General features: G+C 35.9%; 2 protein-coding genes across 5 annotated transcripts; one reads left to right on the forward strand and one right to left on the reverse strand.

The window, feature by feature from the left end:
• The first annotated feature begins 7,509 nt into the window (after positions 1–7,509).
• Positions 7,510–12,782, forward strand: LOC107868479 (aspartic proteinase oryzasin-1). Of its 4 annotated transcripts, XM_016715178.2 has the most exons (15): positions 7,524–7,646; positions 8,382–8,495; positions 8,629–8,987; positions 9,089–9,149; positions 9,236–9,330; positions 9,403–9,515; positions 9,748–9,916; positions 10,004–10,043; positions 10,257–10,321; positions 10,411–10,524; positions 10,716–10,780; positions 10,874–11,030; positions 11,427–11,543; positions 12,243–12,328; positions 12,429–12,782. In XM_016715178.2, the coding sequence occupies exons 3-15, from the start codon at positions 8,643–8,645 to the stop codon at positions 12,511–12,513; spliced, it is 1,512 nt and encodes a 503-aa protein (XP_016570664.2). In that variant the 5' UTR covers positions 7,524–7,646; positions 8,382–8,495; positions 8,629–8,642; the 3' UTR covers positions 12,514–12,782. The 4 variants fall into 4 exon arrangements, with proteins under 4 accessions (XP_016570663.2, XP_047266444.1, XP_016570664.2 ...); XM_016715177.2 differs by lacking the exon at positions 8,382–8,495 and having other exon boundaries at positions 7,510–7,646; XM_047410488.1 differs by lacking the exons at positions 8,382–8,495; positions 10,716–10,780; positions 10,874–11,030 and having other exon boundaries at positions 7,510–7,646.
• A 440-nt stretch (positions 12,783–13,222) lies between these two features.
• On the reverse strand, positions 13,223–19,158 carry LOC107868478 (ATP sulfurylase 1, chloroplastic). Its single transcript, XM_016715175.2, has 5 exons — positions 18,579–19,158; positions 15,028–15,433; positions 14,438–14,698; positions 14,261–14,347; positions 13,223–13,633 (listed from the first exon to the last, which is right to left on the reverse strand). Exons 1-5 carry the CDS (start codon positions 19,097–19,099, stop codon positions 13,496–13,498), a joined length of 1,413 nt encoding a protein of 470 aa, XP_016570661.2. The 5' UTR covers positions 19,100–19,158; the 3' UTR covers positions 13,223–13,495.
• Between the last annotated feature and the right edge of the window lie 615 nt (positions 19,159–19,773).

A 19,773-nucleotide genomic window follows, 5' to 3' on the forward strand; every position in this document is an offset into this window, starting at 1 on the left:
GTTAATGCCACTCTGCAGGAACACATATACATTGAAATAACATCTGATATCACCGATAATATACATTTCTAACAGCCTAAATATTTCTTATTTTTGTATAACGGAAGGCAAAAATACAATGATAAATGAATTTCTTTAGAAGACAGATTACACAAAATCTAACCCAAAAAGGAAAGTTGTTACGGAAAAAAGGAGGCTTATTGTATCACATAGGATATGAAATGTCAAAGCATTGCTCTGAAACATACTGAAAAGGGTTGCAATTTCAATTGACACGGCAAACTGCAATCCATAATCCAAATAGACTAGATTAATCAAAAGAGAGAAGCTTCAATGACAAAAACTTTCCGTTTTGTGTATCAGACTGCAAGATGACAACCAAATTGATCCAATTCCATTCACATCACAACCAAGTTGAATTCAAACGACCAAATAAAGAAAAAAAAACTTAAATCAAGTAAATTTGAATTCAATAGATCAAATCTAGTTTAGCAAAAAATTCAAATAGATTGAAGTAAACATGAATTCAAAAGACCAAAAATAAAAACAATTGCATAAAGAGATGAGGCACTATTACCCCGAACTATTGCTAAAGTTAGCTACGACACACCTAAACTTCACAGGGGTCCTATTACCCCTAAACTCAATTTTACTGTATTATTGTCCACTTTTTGAGCTTACGCGGCACCTTTTTTGCTTACGTGGTACCTTTTTACAGCACACCTTAATTGCAAGTCTTTTTAGGCCATGTAAGCACAAAAGGTGTATAATAATACACCTTTTTTAGGGCTATGAATTTAAAATGTGTCGTAGCAACATTGAGTATAGTTGGGAGGGGTAAGAGTGCTTTATCCCTTGCATAAATAATGTAACTTTGGAATCAATCGACCAAATCAGTTACTCATTTCGTCCATCTTTACTTGTAATTAAGAAGCAGTAAATGATAGGAGTAATTATACCATATTACTCCTTAAAAAAGGACAATCCGATGCACTAAAACTCGCGTTATATGCAAGGTTCGGAATAAATGATAGGAGTAATTATACCATATTACCCCTTAAAAAAGGATAGTCTGATGCACTAAACTCACGCTATATGCAGGGTTCGGGGAAGGACCCCACCCACAAGGGTGTATTATACGCAGTCTTACCTTGCATTTCTGCAAGACGTTGTTTTTCCTATTGGCACATGAATTAAGATGCAGTAAACGATATGAGTAATTATACCATATTACCCCTTACAAAAGGCAAACTCCCGCTATGCACACGGTCCAGGAAAGGGTCCCACCACAAGGGTATATTATACGCAGTCTTACCTTGCATTTCTGCAAGACGCTATTTTTCCTATAGGCACATGAATTAAGATGTAGTAAACGATACGAGTAATTATACCATATTACCTCTTAAAATAAGGCAAACTCCCGCTATGCGTAGGGTCGGAGAAGGCCCCACCACAAGGGTATATTGTAAGCAGTAGTCTTACCTTGCACTATTTCCAAGGCTTGAACCCTGCAACTTTACCCGTTACTCCAAGGCCCCCCTTCACCATACCTTACCTTTAATATAATAAATTTTAATTCTTTGAGAAATGCATTAGATAATGAACTCCATTTAATGATAACGGTAAAATGGATACTAATTTTATAAACCGGACAGGTATTGTTGTACATCTCAAAATAGAATATGAAAAACTAACCTTTTCGAGGTCGATAGAGGGAAACAAAAGGCACCATTTTTGAGCAAACGAGCAATCCTAAACACCTAAGAAGAACTAGACACCAATTTTGATGCCTAAAAAAAATAAAGAAAAAACCTAAATTCAACTCTCAGTATTATTATGCTGCTGTTTTTAGTGCTAATGATGAAAGGAGGAGTGTACGGCTTGTATTTATAGGAGAAAATGAGGGGTAAAATGAGAAAAAAGAATTGAAAAAATGTCTTTAAGTTTGATGTCTATAAAGGTGTAAATTTAGCGCGAATTTTTAATTTGGTGTCTAACTCTATCTATCTAACTCTATCTATCTAGTCGTCATTGTTTTGATAGGAGAAAAGCATTGAAAAAAGCTCTAAATTTTACGGAAATTATTACTCGGATGTTTAACTTTATCTAATCTCAGTTATTTTGATATGAGGAAAGCATTGAAAAACAATCTAAATTTGGAATGAATTATTACTTTATTGTTCAATTCTATCCGATCCCAACTGTTTTGATATGAGAAAAGGTTTAAATTTATCGCGAATTATTAATTTTTAGTGTTCAGTTCTATCTAGTCTCAATTATTTTAATATGAGAAAAGCATTGAAAAAGGGTCTAAATTAGGAGTCAATTATTACTTTAACGTCCAACTAACTTTATCCGGTCACAATTGTTTTGATATGAGAAAAGCATTGAAAACAGATTTATATTTAGCGGGAACTGTTACTTTGATATTCAACTCTATCTAGTTTGAACTGTTTTGATGAGTATACTTTAAGTATGGATTTCTGTGAGCGTTGAGAATTTCATTATAAATGTGACTTTTTGACCGCGTTGAGGATTTTACTATAAATGTGAATTTTCGACCGCATTGAGGATTTCGTTATAAAGGTCTAAATTTGACGTGAATTATTATTTTGGTGTTCAAATCTATCTTGTCTCGGTTGTTTTGATACGAGAAAAGCATTGAAAAAAGGTCTTAATTTGACGCGAATTGTTACTTTGATGTTCAATTCTACTATCTAGTCTCAATTGTTTTAATACGAAAAAAGCATTCAAAAAAGGTCTAAATTTGGCACGAATTTTTATTTTGGTGTTCAACTTTATCTAGTCTTAATTATTTTGATACGAGAAAAGCATTAACAACTGTTAGAGTTGTGGCTCGAATTTTGTTGATACGGCCCTGAAAATTTTACGGTGCAACCCATGTTTGTGATTTTCAATTCGGTATGTGGCGGTCGCCTCTGCGCCCGGTATGGACCTTTATGTTTTAGGGTCTGGGAACTATTTGTACGCACATACTATATAACTACAATTAGTAAGTTGATTTTTGAAACTCAGAAATTACGTTGTGCTCCACATTGTACTCCTCTCATTTCATAGTGAAATTCCTCTGCCTTTGCCTGTGATTTTTTCCGCAAAGATTTTCACATAAATTTGTGTGTTCTTGTTTTCTTTCTGATTGTGATCTGCTTTATTCTGTCCGATTCATAACAAAAACAGATCAAAATCTGACGTGAATTGTTATTTTGATGTTCAATTCTATCTAATCTCGATTGTTTAGATATGAGAAGAGTATTAAAAAAAAGTCTAAATTTGGCACGACTTATTACTTTGATGTCCAACTCTATCTAATCTCAATTGTTTTGATATGATCAAAGCATTAAAAAAAGATCTAAATTTTAAGCGAATTATTACTTTGGTGTTCAACTCTATCTAGTCTTAATTGTTTTGATGAGTATACTTAAGTGTGAATTTTCGACCGCGTTGAGAATTTCATTATAAATGCAAATTTTCAGCCGCGTTGAGAATTTCATTATAAATGTGGACTTTCGACCGCATTGAGGATTTCATGATGGATTGACAGTACCAATAGGAGATTTAATTAGAACCACTCACACTAAATAAATCACAAATCAAAATGGGCCAACATTGTTTTGAATATCGCGCGGGGGATTAATTTTTTAATCTAAAAAAGTAAATGACGCTTTTTCTTTTTGTAATTTTCTTAATTTGTCTATTGTAGTAACTAATCCTCAGATAAAATAATAATATCATGTTTATGATAGATTTAATAAGTTGATATTTTCGTGTGGTATTCTGATATCGTTATTTAATTTATACCCAAATTTTAAATTTTTCTACATATAAACCACTTCGAAACAACTTAAAATATATAGAGTTACATATAGATGAATTTTATTACAAAATTTAATTTCAAACATCGTATATTTAAAATTATTTCAAAATTGGTAAAGTGCTTATTTAATAAATTTAGTTACTATAAAATCAGATTTAAAATTTAAAAATATTTAATAGTTATTTCTTTCTTTTTTTTCCTGCTTTTTGAATCCAATTGATTTTCATTCCAAATTTGAAATCTAATTTCAAAAATCCCATATCTAAAATTATTCCAAAGTTGATAAAGTTCTTATTTAAGAAATTTAGTTAATCAGCATCAAAATTTAAAAATAGTTAATACTTATCAGCTCATTTCCTCTTCCTTTTTTTTTTCTGCTTTTTAAATCCAATTAATTTTCATCCCAAAATTGAAATATAATTTCAAACATTAAACATAACATATCTAAAATTATTCCAAAGTTGGCAAAGTGCTTATTTAAGAAATTTAATTAATATAAAATCAGCTTCAAAATTTTAAATATTTAATACTTATCAATTAATGTCCTCTCCCTCTTTTTTCTCCTTTTTGAATTCAATTAATTTTCAAAATTATTTCAAAATTGGTACATTGCTTTTTTTAAAAAAATTTAGTTAATATAAAATCAACTTCAAAATTTAAAAATATTTAATACTTAATCAACTAATGTCTTCTCCCTCTTTTTTTCGGCTTTTCGAATCCAATTAATTTTCATCCCAAATTTAAAAGGTCAATTTAACTTTTTTTCTTCCTCCCACTTGTACTTATCCATGTTGAAGATTTTTTATTTTAATAAAAAAATTAAACTAAAAAATAAAAAAAATATTTTTTTCATGAAAAAATTACAGTTTGTTGCACTAAAATTTTCGCTACGCACAAAATTTGAAAAAGAACCCACCACAAAGATGTATTGTACTTACTTAGTCTTACCTTGATTTTGACTAACATGGTATTGTATTGTATTGTTAGTTTAATTTAGATACCATGTTTGTTTCGATCTCTATTTAAATTTTATTGTATCTTATTGTTAGGTTCCATCGTTAGGTAACTACGAAAAATCCCAATTTATGTAACCACCTATTTGGGGGATCGCGTCATTAGTCGTTACCTTATATTTTTTTTCTCATTTTAACTTACTTATTATTAATAATCCTATTTTATCTTTTATCTTAACTTTGTATGCAATAGTCGTACCTCATATCCTACTTTTCTAGTAGGTTTATTCTTTAAGTTATTGATTTATGAGATTATTTAACGACGGAAAATAATAGAACCTATCCAAATATCCCACTTTTCTAGTAGGTTTATCCTTTAAATTATTTATTTGTGAGTTTATGTAACGATGGGAAATGACACAATTTATCCAAACATTGTATTCATTTACGATACATACAACCTAAGTTGCGCGGACTCTTAACTTTTGATGCCGCATCCGTATGGATTCTCCAAAAATACACTGCTTTTGACACATTCGACACGCACCCGCTGACATTTTTGAAGAGTTCGAGCAATATAGCATACAACACAATATATAATACAATACGATAGATTATGAAACAATGCATAACATCCATTGAAACAGAGCAAGTCAATAGTGTACAAGTATTATTGGACGGAGAGGGTAATAAGTAAAGGTAAAACGAGAAAAAAAATATTAGAAAACAACGTGAGCCCACCAAATCGGTCATTGCATAAAATGAGATTTTTCCTCGTTACCTAACAACAAGGGTGGACCTAGGTTCAAATTGATGGTGCTCCGACACCAATTATATTCGACGCATAATAGATATAATTATATAAAAAATATATAAAAATTGATATGAGATGGAAAAGAGCACCCTCGAAACAAAAAAGATAGTTGGATGCTCTGGTTTCCATGCGGAATCTTACAACTTTGAATGTCAATACATATGTTTCAACCTCCCGACAGTAACGGACCCAGAATTTAAGGGTCGTGGGTGCTTGGAAGATTCAAACACATATATTAACAACCAAAGTTTTAAGGCTTCGCCCGGAAATCAAAACATCCGGCTATCTTCTTGATTTCGTGGATGTTTTTTTTAATTTTATACCAATTTTTGTATATTTCTTACATAATTATACCAATTCTGTGTTGGGTTTAACGGGTGTCGGAGCACCACATTTTTGAACCTAGGTTCGCTCCTGCCTCCCGCGCACCCACGACGCCTAAATCCTGGGTCCTCACCATGCCTTTTTCTGATGAAAATATAAACCTCGTTGACGAATATATGAAATGCTATACCTGGAAATCTTTTAGGAAACTGACTATCGAAAAGATTCTTTAAGGCTATACCGAGTAAAACCCGAGTAATATCACGCGCATGCAAGTGGCAAATGAAACTTAACGAAACAATACAATAAAATTTAAGTAACAGTAAAAACAAACATGATAACAATACAACAACATGGTTGTTACGTTCGGATAGAACAGGCAATACCACATGCAAAGCAAAAGAAAATAAGAAGAAGATACACAGATTTACATGGAAACCCTTGACAGAAAAAATCACTGGCAGAGGCGGAGGAATTCACTATAATGGAGAGGAGTACAATGAGGAGACGAAAGTCTCAATGACGTATATAAACCGTCCAAAACAACTCACTAAATCGCTCTTATATAATAGGGAAAAGGACACTCTATAACACTTTTTAAAACAAATAGCCCAAGTTTGATAACTTTCCAAAAAATGGCCAGTCGGATATACTATTTCCGCTTTATAGCCTTTTCCTAATTTGGGTCATTTTGGCTTACGTAGTCCATATACAGTCCATATACAATACTGATACAGTCTATATACAATACTGATCAGTATTCAACTTGGGCAATTCGGTCCTTTTAAAAATATTTAAATTTTTTTTTTTTTGCTATAAATTTTTAACTCATCAAATGTTTTTTTTTTTTTTTATTGTTTAGAAATAATTATTAAATTATATAAAAACGATATAATTGTTAAATAGAATATGTATTTATATAAGATATATGATGTATAAAATATACATAAAAAATATATAGAAAGTGTATAAAAATTATATAATTGTTATATAAAATGTGTAATAAAAATGTACAGTTATTGTATAAATTGTATATCAAAACTGTATAATTTTCGTATAAAATATTTATATGTATAAGATATATATAGAAATTGTATAGAAGGTGTATAGAAACGGTATAAAACAAGCCAGTAAATTGAAAAGGCTAGAAAGTATAATTTAAATTTCATGGCCATCTTCATGGAAATGGTTTAATTTGAAATGTCATTTTTATCCTTTCCCCTATATAATACACGTGCGTACAAATAAATCCTAGGCTCAAAAACATACAGGACCATACATTGGCCCGATCCCTACGCTACCACCACAACCCCACAAAAAATCACAAACATGGGTCGCACCACAAACTTTTCCGAGACCGAATCAACAGAATTTGGGTCACAAACTCTATCAATGCTTAACAAATGAAAAAGGATGTGAGTGATGAAATCTTTGGTTCACTTTCAAATGTATCAGTCAGCATTTCTATACGTAAAAATACAGGAAACTGCATGGTGGTTTCCTAAAATATTGGACTTATTTGCTACAAAATGATGACTCTTCATCACGCCTTTGAGCTTCTTCTTGCATATATATATATATATAACACTACCATTCATATACATTTTGGTAGTTTAGTTTGTATATCTCTCTAGCTACTTTGTCTTGTTAGTGTCAGAGTCATCGTCGTCGCACCTCGACTAATTACACAGGGTATATCTATTACCTTCCACCAACGCAGGTACTATTAGTTTTAAAGTTTGTTCGTGCCATCACGGTAACTTAACTTATTAATTCAGTGACTGAGTCAGGATTTTCACGAGTACAACTTAGTATCTTGTGGCTTAATATGAAAAATAAGCACGTAAAGGAGACAAAGGAGATCTAACTTTTAACTTATCTAATACTACCCTTCATGAAGATTTTGGTAGTTTGCATATGCATGTCTACTTTGTCTTGTTAGTGTCAGAGTAGTCAGTCACACCTCGACTAATTACACAGGGTATATCTGTTACCTTTCACCGGCACAGGTACTATTTAATCTATTTTCTAGCTTTCAAAGTATATAATGCAATTTGACCGTCCGTTCTCTAAGAATTCAAGTTATGAAGGGAGCCTTGGAGTAACTGGTACAGTTGCTGCCATGTGACCAGGAGGTCACGGGTTCAAGCCTTTGAAACAGCCTCTGCCAGAAATGCAAAGTAAGGTTGCGTACAATACACCCTTGTGGTGGGGCCCTTCCCCAGACCCTGTGCATAGCGGGATCTTTAGTGCACCCGGATGCCTTTTTTTCTAAGAATTCAAGTTATACATATCGAGAGTGTATGTGTAAAGATTTTTCATACAAACCACGGCAACTTGTTAATTTAGTGGCGAAGCCGGGATGTTCACTAAGAGGCTCAAAATTGGAAAAGTAAACACCAGAAGGAGTCTAAGGGGTTCGACATGTACTATATATGCTTATTCTTGATTCCAGGGTCTATTGGAAGCAGCCTCTCTACGACTCAACCATCAAAGGTAGGGGTAAGGCCTACGTATATGCTACCCTCTCTCCAAATACCACTTGTGGGACTACACCGGGTATTTTGTTGTAAGTAGAACATTTATTTTGAATCCCATTACTGGAAATCTTGATTCCGCCACTGGAAATGATGGCTAAACTAAAAGAGAGAAAAAGAACTTGTACTTCTACTAATTTTTTTCACCTTTCTTCCTCTATGTAGAGCCTGAGAATTTGATGGGGATCAAAGTCTTACTTGCAGCATTACTGATATGGAATTTGAGTACTTCTGCATTTGGCTTCAATGCATCTGCAAATAATACGATAAGGATCGGATTAAAGCGTAGAACTTTGGACTTTAATAGCATAAAGGCTGCAAGAATATATGCTAAACATCATCATCATAGAGATACAAAAAGGAATTCTGGTCCTCTAAAAGATGAAGTAGTTTACCTGAAGAACTATATGGATGTCCAGTATTTCGCTGAGATTGGTATCGGTTCACCACCTCAGTATTTTGCTGTTGTTTTCGATACTGGCAGTTCCAATCTTTGGGTCCCTTCCTCGAAATGCATTTTCTCTGTAAGTCGTTATGAAGTCTTGCATGATGTTGTAGTTTCTATGTGACCGTCTCAACTAAAAGCTATGTTTTCAATCCGTTGTAAGCATTTTTGTTGTTGCAGATCGGTTGTTATCTTCGCTCCAGGTACAGATCAAGGCTATCGACTACATACACGAAAATTGGTAGCTAGCTAAATGACTTGAAAGCTCCTATGTTTGATCAAACATCGTTTGATCTTTAATGCATTTATGTTGGCTTTCTACTGTAGGAAAACGTTGTAAAATCCCTTTCGGAACTAGATCAGTGCGCGGTTTGTTCAGCCAAGACAACGTTAAAGTTGGAAGTTCTGTCGTAAATCAGCAGGTGCATCTTCATTCTTTGTAGCTGATGTTACGTATGTTTTTGACAGTACATGTTCGAATAAAAATCTATTAGGTTTTCACTGAGGTAACGCGAGAAGGATTTTTCACATTCTTGCACGCGCGGTATGATGGTGTACTAGGACTCGGATTTCAGGATGTTGCTGCAGGACGAGTAACACCAGTATGGTAAATATCTCTATCCTTAGAAACAGCCTCTGGCAGAGAAATGCAAGGTAAGACTGCGTACAATACACCCTTGTGGCGGGGCCCTTCCCCGGACCCCGTGCATAGCGGGAGCTTTAGTGCACTGGGCTGCCCCTTTTTGTTCATGGATTGTTACTTACTTTTTCGCCAAATTTCTACTTCTTATACTATATTTTCTCCGATCATGTGTACTAATTTAGCACGATAATGTCAGGTATAACATGTTGCTTCAGCGTATAGTTACCCAGCCAATCTTCTCGTTCTGGCTGAATCGAGATCCTAAATCTAGGCTCGGGGGTGAAATTCTCTTCGGAGGTGTGGATTGTACTCACTTCAGAGGTCAGCATACGTTTGTCCCCGTTGCTCAAAATGGTTACTGGGAGGTAACTAGTTAAACTGAGAAAGAGCATTTTATTCATGTTGTTTAGTTTGTTTACTTACAAGAACATAATGAGTTTGTCATTTTCCAGATTGAAATAGGGGATCTTTTTATCGGAAACAATTCAACAGGTAATATATTCACAGACTATGTTGCTCAGACTCTTCAAAAATGTCATTGGGTGTGTGTCGGATCCTTCAAAAGTAGTGCATTTTTGAAGGATCCGGCATGGGTGCGGCCACATTTTTGGAGAGTCCGAGCAACTTAGTTCACAGACATATGTTGAAGCGTGTGACCATCTCAGCTAAAAGCTTACGCAAATTTATTGTCATTTCGCGTCACAGGTCTTTGCAGAGGTGGCTGTCCAGCGATTGTGGATACTGGAACGTCTTTTCTTGCTGGTCCGACTGTATGTGTTCTGAACGATTGCTCATTTTTCTTCTCATTCTCCATGTTTTTCTCTTTGCTCATCCGTCTATGTATCTACTCGACTTCCAGACTATTTTGACTCAAATCAATCATGCTATCGGAGCTGAAGGATTTGTTAGTATGGAATGTAAAACTGTGTTCTCGAATTATGGGAATCTGATATGGGAAAACTTAGTATCTGGCGTAAGCACGCTCTTTCTCTACCACTCATTGTTTTTGTTCTTTCATTGATTCTAGATGGTCTTTTCCTAGCCTATGTTGCTCGGATCCTTCAAAAAAATTCCACTAGGTGTGTGTCGTAGACATTCTTTGGAGGACCCGAGTAACACAGTCCCGCGTCTAATGGTTTAACATCTCACTCATTGTCCCTGCAGTTACAACCTGAAAGAATCTGCAACAGAATAGGTATCTGTAAACGTAATGGCACGTTTGATGTGAGGTTAGAATTTGAATACCTGTCCTAATTCCCCTCAAGTGATGTCGGATTAGAGCGTTGAACTTGAACCAGGACTTTTATTGTTCACGTATGCAGCCACGAGCAGCAAACAGTAGGTAGAAGTTCAAAACTGGAGAAACTACCGAACGCTGAGAACCCTTTATGTTCTTTCTGTGAGATGACAGTTTTCTGGATGCAAGTAGAGCTTAGAAAAGAGAGAACAAAGGAAAAAGCATTTGAATATGTTAATCAGGTAAATCAATGCGATGTTATGTTGCTCGAATTCTCCAAAAAAATGAATAACATGTAGAGGATCCGACACACATCCATTAAGTATTTTCTTTAACTCATATACGCAGTCAGAAGGGGAGCCTTGGAGTAACTGGTAAAGTTGATGTCATATGACTCAGAGGTCACGGGTTCAAGCCTCGTAAACAGCCTCTAGCAAAAATGCAAGGTAAGGCTGCATACAATACACCCTTGTGGTGGGGCCCTTCCCTGTACCCGTGCTAAAGCAGGAGCTTTAGTGCACCGGGCTGCCTTTTTTTTCATGTACGCAGTCAAACTCCGTCATACAGAATGAGATACAGACTGCATAGAGTAAGAGATATCTGTACTTACATCTGATTCCTCTTATGTTGTGTTGAAGATGTGTGAGAAGCTTCCGAGTCCTCGAGGAAAATCATATATCAACTGTGACGTGTTTTCGCTGCCACATATCACCATTACCATTGGGAATAAACCTTTCCCTCTTTCTCCAGATCAAGTAAGTTGTTATCAAATCATCTCATTTATCTGCAAAATACACCACATTATGCAGAAGCTCCTGTCACATAGAATACTTATGTATGTCTAAGATTGTCAAAGTTTCATCCTTCTCTTCGCAAAAGTTCATCGAAGTAGTAGAGAAACCATAGGCAACAGTTTATGTTCTGTTGGTTTTGGTGAATCAGAGGACCAACAAGGGGACTACAGCTAACCACAACAAAGCTCGACTAACTAACGAACTTTTAGTGGAGTGCAGGGAGGGTTCTGCTCATCGAGCTTAATGTGCTAGTACAATGTGCATACTAGAAGCACTTTTAGTCATTCATAACATAGCGCGGCTAACTAAACAAACTTTCTGTGGGGCGTAAGGATGGTTTTGCTCATCGAGCGTGCTATTACAATGTGCATACTAGAAGCACCTCCATTGTCACACAACAAAGCTCGACTAGTTAAAGAAACTTTTTGAGGAGTGTATGAATGGGTGTTTTCAGCAAGCTTAACATGCTACTTACAATGTGCATGCTAGAAACACTTTGTTCTGTAGCTCGACTAACTGAACGAGCTTTCTTGTGGGGTGCTGGGATGGTCTTCTTCGTTGAGTTTAACGCTATATTACAATGTTGCATACTATAAGCAATTCTGTTCTTAGGCATCTGTTCTTTCACAGACTAACTTTCTGTCTGGATTTTGGTAACAGTATGTTATCAGAGTCGAAGACAACCACGGTGCTCACTGTCTTAGTGGATTTACAGCTTTGGATGTGCATCCACGACGCCCACTCTGGTAAAAACAAAGATCTTTTTGACCGCGAGTTACTCTGCATATTTTGTCACCTCATCACGCGATGTCCACGAGATTGATTCTTGAATTCTTGATGTTGCAGGGTTCTTGGAGATGTATTCTTGAGAGCATACCACACTGTTTTTGACTTTGGTAATCTTCAAGTTGGATTTGCAGAAAGTGCTTAGAGAATATTTCAAGAGTTGTGACCAAAAACATATCATAAAATTGTTTGGTTTTGAAAGATTGGTAATTTGGAAGCACAAACTCTTAAAAGGCCCTTCCCCCGACCCTACGCATAGCGAGAGCTTTAGTACACCGGTCTGCCCTTTTTTTTTTTAAACTCTTAGAAGGCATTTGTTCTTGCTTTTTGGCTTTTTAGGAGTTAGAATTATGGATAAAGAGGTTGTGTATAATATGTGATGCATTTTATAATAAAGTATATGTTTTATTTATACATTCATTATTTATTTGTGAGTGGTTTGGTTGACGAAACAGCCTCTCTACCTCCATGAGGTAGCAGTAAGGCCTGCGTACATTGAGGGATACCTTAATCCTACCTCGAGAAGGTAGAGTGGTTGTTTCCAATAGACCTTCAGCTCGAGTAGAACATATCAAAAATCCAATACGTAAAGCAAATACAATACTGAAGAAGCCAACGGAAAGAGAACAGAACATTCTACCCTCCCCAGACTTTCACTTAAGCTTAAAGGATACCTTAATCCTACATCGAGAAGGTAGAGAGGTTGTTTCCAATAGACCTTCAGCTCGAGTAGAACATGTCAAAAATCAAATACATAAAGCAAATACAGTGGTGAAGAAGCCAACGGAAAGAGAACAGTAGCAACAACAAATAATACGATAACCAAAGTCGAGGAGACTAATGAAAACAAATGGTGTCTTAAGTTATGTTCTCATCTATTCAGAAAGAATGAAATGCATATAATGACACTCCAAATTCTGGACTACATAGTACCTATAAAATAGGTGCATCACAAATGTGTGAATAAATTTAGTATTATAATTTACAAGATGGAGAAAATTTTCTCAACCTACTATATCATGCTTCACTATTATTATTTGTTTCTTGAAGAATAATGTCTAAATTAAATCTTCAGACACATACTGGGGGGGAAAATGCTAATTTTTCTACCCCAAATGTGTTGTTGTTCAAGAAGGGACAGGTTCAGCAACTCTGCCATTTTCAGCTGATGCCAAACTATCATAGTATTCCACCAAAACTTTCCAACCACCCGGGCACATAAATCCGTCTGGAGGGTTCTCCTTGTTCTTTGCAAGCGTCCGCATCTGGAGAAAAAAATAAGAAAGCATTAATTGTGTGATATTGTTTGTCAGACAGCGGCGGAAGAACTGATCTAGCATCGTGGAATGTAATGAAAGTGGTCCTTTCCGGGGGTTGAGGGTGGCGTGGGTATAATCTGTGTTGTTCGGATTCTACAATATACTGCCGGCACAGTGTCGGATCCTCCAAAAAATGCACTACTTTCAAAAAATCTGATATGTACACGCCAACATTTTTGAAGAATCCGAGCATTGCAGTGTAATAAAGTGGTCCTTTCTGGGGGGGTATTGGTGGTCCAATGGGATAAAACCTATGTTGCTCGGATTCTCCAATATACTGCTGGCACAGTGCCAGATCCTCCAAAAAATGCACTATTTTCGAAAAAACTGACACGTACACGCCAACATTTTTGAAGAATCCGAGCATTGTAAAGTGGTCCTTTCCGGGGGTATTGGGGGGTCCAATGGGGTAAAATCTATGTTGCTCGGACTCTCCAAAAATACCGTCACACCGCGTTGGATCCTCCAAAAGTGCTCTACTTTTGGAAGATGCAACAAATACCCGTGCCAGCATTTTTGAAGAGTCCAGGCGACATAGGGTAAAACACTTAAAGCCAATGGAGAGATAGAAACCTTGGTGCCTGAAATGAAGATAAAATCTTGAGGCCTAGAGGGGTCGAAGAAAGCCATTCCATTCTTAGTCTTGTCATATGCAGCCACCTACAAGAAAATTTAGTATTCCCATTAGAGCTTGAAAATAAAAAAGGATAGACGTTTTGCGCTTTGACCATGGCTAATTTGTTGACGTACCCTGAAAGGTAAGATATTCAGCCGTTCTAGTCCTGGAGCCATACTGAGGACTTTCTTGCCATGATCAGCATCATACAGATCTCTCTTCTCCAAAGGATGACCCATTCCAGCTGGATCTCGTCCCACGATATAAAAGTTAGCACCGGCATTGATACGAGCCTTTGCATGCCATTGCACCTCGGTTGGACCAGCATAGTGCATGGGCGATGGGAATATAGAGACCACAGTTGTCTCTGGATCAAGCACCCCATCTTCGAGTACCTGAGAAGAGTTTGAGTCGTGAATAGGAGTTAGAAAGCAACACCATGCAAGTACATAACTCAGATTGAGAAGGTGAACCAAATTTTATCTGGAATTTCAGAGACAAAAGAGATCAAAAGAAACTGAGAACGTTTTTACTTTCTTTAAGCAGTAATTAACACAAGAACAGACGCATTAAAAAGGGAACGAGCGCTAGCAAGAACTTCGAGAAAAAGGACTCTGAAAGCCTGGCCTGGTGAAGGGGGGAAGAAATTCAATTAGTGCAGTGTTTTATTGCTTTATTTTACTGCCAAAAACAGAAATACAGGCAGGTAAACAAAAGCACAAACCTTCTCATGCTGCTTCATTCGCCAATGAAGTGGAACATCATCTGCCTTTGTGTAACCTCCAAGTGGATGAAGCAAAAGGATGGGATTCTTATATCCCATCTCAAGAAGTCGCCGACGTGTGTCAGTCATCAATAGTGCATGGCCATTATGAACAGGATTTCTCAATTGAAAGGCAAAAACTGCATCTGCATTACGCCTTGTAAATTCATCACGAAGTTCAGCTGGAGAAAGTCGGAACCTGTCAAGACCATCATGGTACTTGACTGGATCTATAACTTTCAAATCGCCACCAATTAGCCAGTTTCCCGCATGAGTTATAGCTTCATCCACATATGGAAGACCTGGGGCAGTGGTGCCCCAAGTTCTTGCTATCCGTTCTTCTTTGTTATGCTTGTAGATCTCGATACTACAATTACCAAATTAACAGGGAAAGACATCAGATTTAAGACAAAACAGCAGACGTACTTATGTTGCCGATAAACAGGTAGTGAACATGATAAAATTTAGTAAAAGGAGAAAAAAGACTCAATCAGTTGCTAAACAATGAATGCAGAATATCAGTCCGATCAATATCTAAGACACATTCGCAAATGTATAAAGCATTCGTCGAGTAGATCACAGACTCGTTAACCCCTTTTGAGTAGTTTCAGTCACGACATCAACAAAGACGATTACTGATATTGGATCCAAGAGATATATTTCATATAGAGATTCCACCAGTGTATCAAGTTGTTTGAGGCTCTCTTACACTTACGATTTGCAAAAGATTTCTGAACAGATGAGGAGGAAAGATAGGCGTCTTCCAGCTTAATACCAAAGTTGATCGTAAGCTGGCCTTTATTTAGCAGAGGAAGATTTGCTAAAGAAACAATGATCAACATGTTAATCTTTATAAAAGCAATTGGAAACCAATCAACAACTTATTTGGATGTACAAAGTTGAAGCACATGATGAATTGTCATCCCTAAACAGATAGAAAATAATCAAGCTTCAGCACTCTTATGAGCGATATCATAACTTCAACTCGACGTTGGATGCTGATTCTTTTTGAGAATGAATGTTCTTTTCATGCATATTAAAAAAAATCATTAACTGTAACTGACGTAAAAGTACGAACAAGTTTTCTCCTGTCCTACTTGCCATGCTAACATCATGGGGAGCACTAAATCATAAAACACTGATTCATATTTGGTTTATCTTAGACGGTAATGCTTGTTCAAATAAGTCAATTTCACATGGTAAGCTAATGTGATATCCTATCTAAGAATTTTCCGGGGTAAACCTTCCCTTTGAAAATTTATTCGGCAATTTTTTTTTTTTTAAAAAAAGACGAAATGCACCAACAGAGGAATAGCAAGGAAATTCGACAAACTAACATTTGAACAACTATGCACCAATTCCATCCAGACACCTGGAATATGTAAATGGTTGTATGAACCATCGTGACTTAAAATTAGGAAATGGTTGTAAAATGCTCATATTTAACATCAGCGTCTTTCTGAAAACAAAGAGATAGCTTTGGATTCCCCCTACAGCAAAAAAAAAAAACGTTCTAAAAGAACAGAAATGCCTCCAGTAAGTTACTGCTTACTACAAACAAATGTTTTTTTCCTTGAGTACCATTATGCTATATAGATTTAAACTTTGCTCCAAATTCTAAAAGAAGATTTGCAACCCAACATACGTCACCCTAATTGCCATTTACAAGTTACAACCATAAGCACTTGCAAAAAAAAATTCCAACTTCCCTTTTAAATAAGTTCCAATAAAGAAATTCCAACTTTCCGTTTTAATAAGTTCCAACAAAAAAGATTCCAACTTACCTTTTAATAAGTTCCAAAATCAATTCAAACACACACCACTTACCAAAGCAAACCATTAAAAAAACATACTTTCAAACAAAAATATATACAGACAAGTCAACACTATAGTTTAATATTCCATGCAAGCACACATAAGTAACATTAACAAATAAGATTCAGACGTCATTGCATATAGCGAACTAAAACATTAAAGTAATAGTCACATCAATGTTGAAAATAACAGTTTAATGGATCTAAAATCTCTTTTATATAACCGTGGAATCCAAGCTAGCTTGAGCACCCCTCGACTAATTCCATTATACCTGCTACCTCCCACCAACAAAAGTACGGATGACTCTATCCACTAAGACTTGGACATATGAGCTAAACTTATATGCACCTCAACTAATTTCATGTAACTTGCTAGCTCCCATCAACGCATGTACCGGATAACTCTATCCACTAAGACTTGGATAATTCAAGGGATACATGTTAACTTCCACCAGTACAATTATTGAGTAAATTTATCCAATAAGACTTGGACAAAGGGGCTAATATAACAGGTACTTGTTACCTCCCACCAACACATATATCAAGTAACTCTATCCACTAAGACTTGGACAAATGAGCTAATTCCATGGGTACCTACTACCTCCCACCCTACCAAGAAACTCTATCCACTAAAACTTGGACAAACAAATTCCATAGGAACATGTTGACCCACCCACACAAGTACCTCGTAACTCTACCCTGTAAGGCTCTGATAAATACGACCAAATCACCTAACTTTTTTTTTGTTGATAACCGTGGTATCCGGGCCATCTGGCACGCACCTCAACTAATTCCACGAGAAATCTGCGACCTCCCACCAACAACAGGTACCAGTTAACGCTATCCACCAAGGGGCTAGGACAAATGGAAAGAAATCACCTAGTGTTTGTCTTGTTGGGAATTGAATCTGAGACCTCATGGTGCTCAACCCAACTTCATTGAACCACTAGGCCACACCCTGGGTGCTAAATCACCTAACTTTTTTTTATTGCCTCCCTTGCTTAATTAGGCTAACTCAACATTAAGCTATATTTTAATACAAAGAGAGTGACAATTAATGTATGAAACTCGCAAAAAAGTGATAATTTAGACACGCGGACACAACAACGAATAATTGAGCTATGAAACTCGCGAAAAGATGCATTCTTTACCATCAACTAACAACGAAAAAAACAATATCAACAACAAAACAAATTCCACTCACTGAGAATAGCAATGGGGTTATTTCCATCATCAACAAGAGCAACATCGAGTTGTATTTTAATATAAAACAAGTGATAGTTCAGGTACGAAACTCGCGAAAATGTGCATTCTTTACCATTAACTAACAACCAAAAAAACAACATCAACAACAAAACAAATTCCACTTACTCACTAAGAATAGCAATGGGGTTATTCTCATCATCAACAAGAGCAACACTTGTCTCCCCACTAACGCTCCCGCTATGCGTAGGGTACGCAGTCTTACCTTGCATTTCTGCCAGAGACTGTTTCCGAGGCTTGAACTCGTGACCTCCTGGTCACATGGCAGCAACTATACCAGTTACTCCAAGGTATGAAACTCGCAAAAAAGTGATAATTTAGACACATAAATAAAACAAGTGATCGTTAAGGTATGAAACTCGCGAAAAGGTGCATTCTTTACCATTAACTAACAACCAAAAAAAACAAATCAACAACAAAACAAACTCCACTTACTCACTAAGAATAGCAATGGGGTTATTCTCATCATCAACAAGAGCAACACTAGTCACCCCACCAATCTCATCCTTCTTCAAATCATCAATAGCAAGCACAATTGGAACAGACATGTTAACAAAAGATCCATCATCAATACGTATACAGTTAAAATGTAGTGTCTGTAAGTACTCATTTTCTCTCATAAATCCTTTCAATGGACTTGCCCATCCTTCACTTAACACATGTACCCATTCAATATCAATCTTGTTAACCTTAATTTGTGGCAATTTATATGCTTCTTCTCTCTTCAATTCTCTTTGTGATTCTTCAACGAAGAGTTCAACGAGTTTACCTCCATCAGGTTGGATCAATAACCCGGAAATAATCCGGGTCGACCCGGAATGGATTCGGGGCGACCCGGAATAAAATCGGGTCGACCTGGTTTTTATAGGGAGATTGAGGGGAATGGTGAAATGGGTCTTGGGTAAAGATTGGATTTTTGAAGGAATTTTGAGGGAAAGAGAGGTAATGGCTGCCATTGAAGTTGCAGAGAGTTTCTTGTTTTTTGAGGTGGAAATGAAATTGGTGGCTCATTTTATATAGGATTTATAATAAATAAAATATAATATAATGTTGGAGGAGAAATTAGGAAATAAAATAAGTATTTGATTTTGGTTTGACTCCACTTATAATAATTAATACTCCCTCCATTTCGTTTTACATGTTCCATTCGTTTTTCGTGAGTCAAAATTGACTAAGTTTTAAAATTAAATCATATTAGATTATCTTAATTTTTTAAAAATTAAAATTTAGATATTCAAAAATTATATGAAAAGTACTATAAATTATAATTTAAAAAAAAAAAAATTAAAAAATACACTTTAAAATGTCGGTCAAAGTTTATAGCGTTTGACTCTGAAAAAACGAAAGTATATCAAAAGGAATGGAGGGAATATATGTGAGAAATGTCGAAAAAATGTTCTGGCATGCGAGAAGGAGGAACACGTTCGTATGTCTAAATGAGAAGGCGTGAGAGGATTATAATGAGAGATTCGAATAGAAGTAGATAGATCGAGAAAGAAATAAAGAGATGTGAATAGCTATAACATTCGTATATTTCTAGTTCAATCACTAAAGATATGATTTTAGTTTGGATAGACGATTAGTAAATAATTGAATATTTTTTCTATCTCAAGTCACTATAGCAGGATTC

This window comes from Capsicum annuum, chromosome 4, assembly GCF_002878395.1.
Source record: "Capsicum annuum cultivar UCD-10X-F1 chromosome 4, UCD10Xv1.1, whole genome shotgun sequence".
NCBI classification, from domain to species: Eukaryota; Viridiplantae; Streptophyta; class Magnoliopsida; order Solanales; family Solanaceae; genus Capsicum; species Capsicum annuum.

Bases quoted from the DNA above. Each gene is read 5' to 3' on its own strand.
- LOC107868479 (XM_016715177.2), top strand. From the start codon at position 8,643: ATGGGGATCAAAGTCTTACTTGCAGCATTACTGATATGGAATTTGAGT. The intron at 9,917-10,003 runs GTAACTAGTTAA...GTCATTTTCCAG, and splicing joins CTCAAAATGGTTACTGGGAG to ATTGAAATAGGGGATCTTTT. The intron at 10,322-10,410 runs GTATGTGTTCTG...CTCGACTTCCAG, and splicing joins CTTTTCTTGCTGGTCCGACT to ACTATTTTGACTCAAATCAA.
- LOC107868478 (XM_016715175.2), bottom strand. From the start codon at position 19,099: ATGGCAGCCATTACCTCTCTTTCCCTCAAAATTCCTTCAAAAATCCAA. The intron at 15,434-18,578 runs GTAAGTGGAGTT...TGGTAATTGTAG, and splicing joins CCCATTGCTATTCTTAGTGA to TATCGAGATCTACAAGCATA. The intron at 14,699-15,027 runs GTTTGTGCTTTT...AACTCTTCTCAG, and splicing joins GAATGAAGCAGCATGAGAAG to GTACTCGAAGATGGGGTGCT.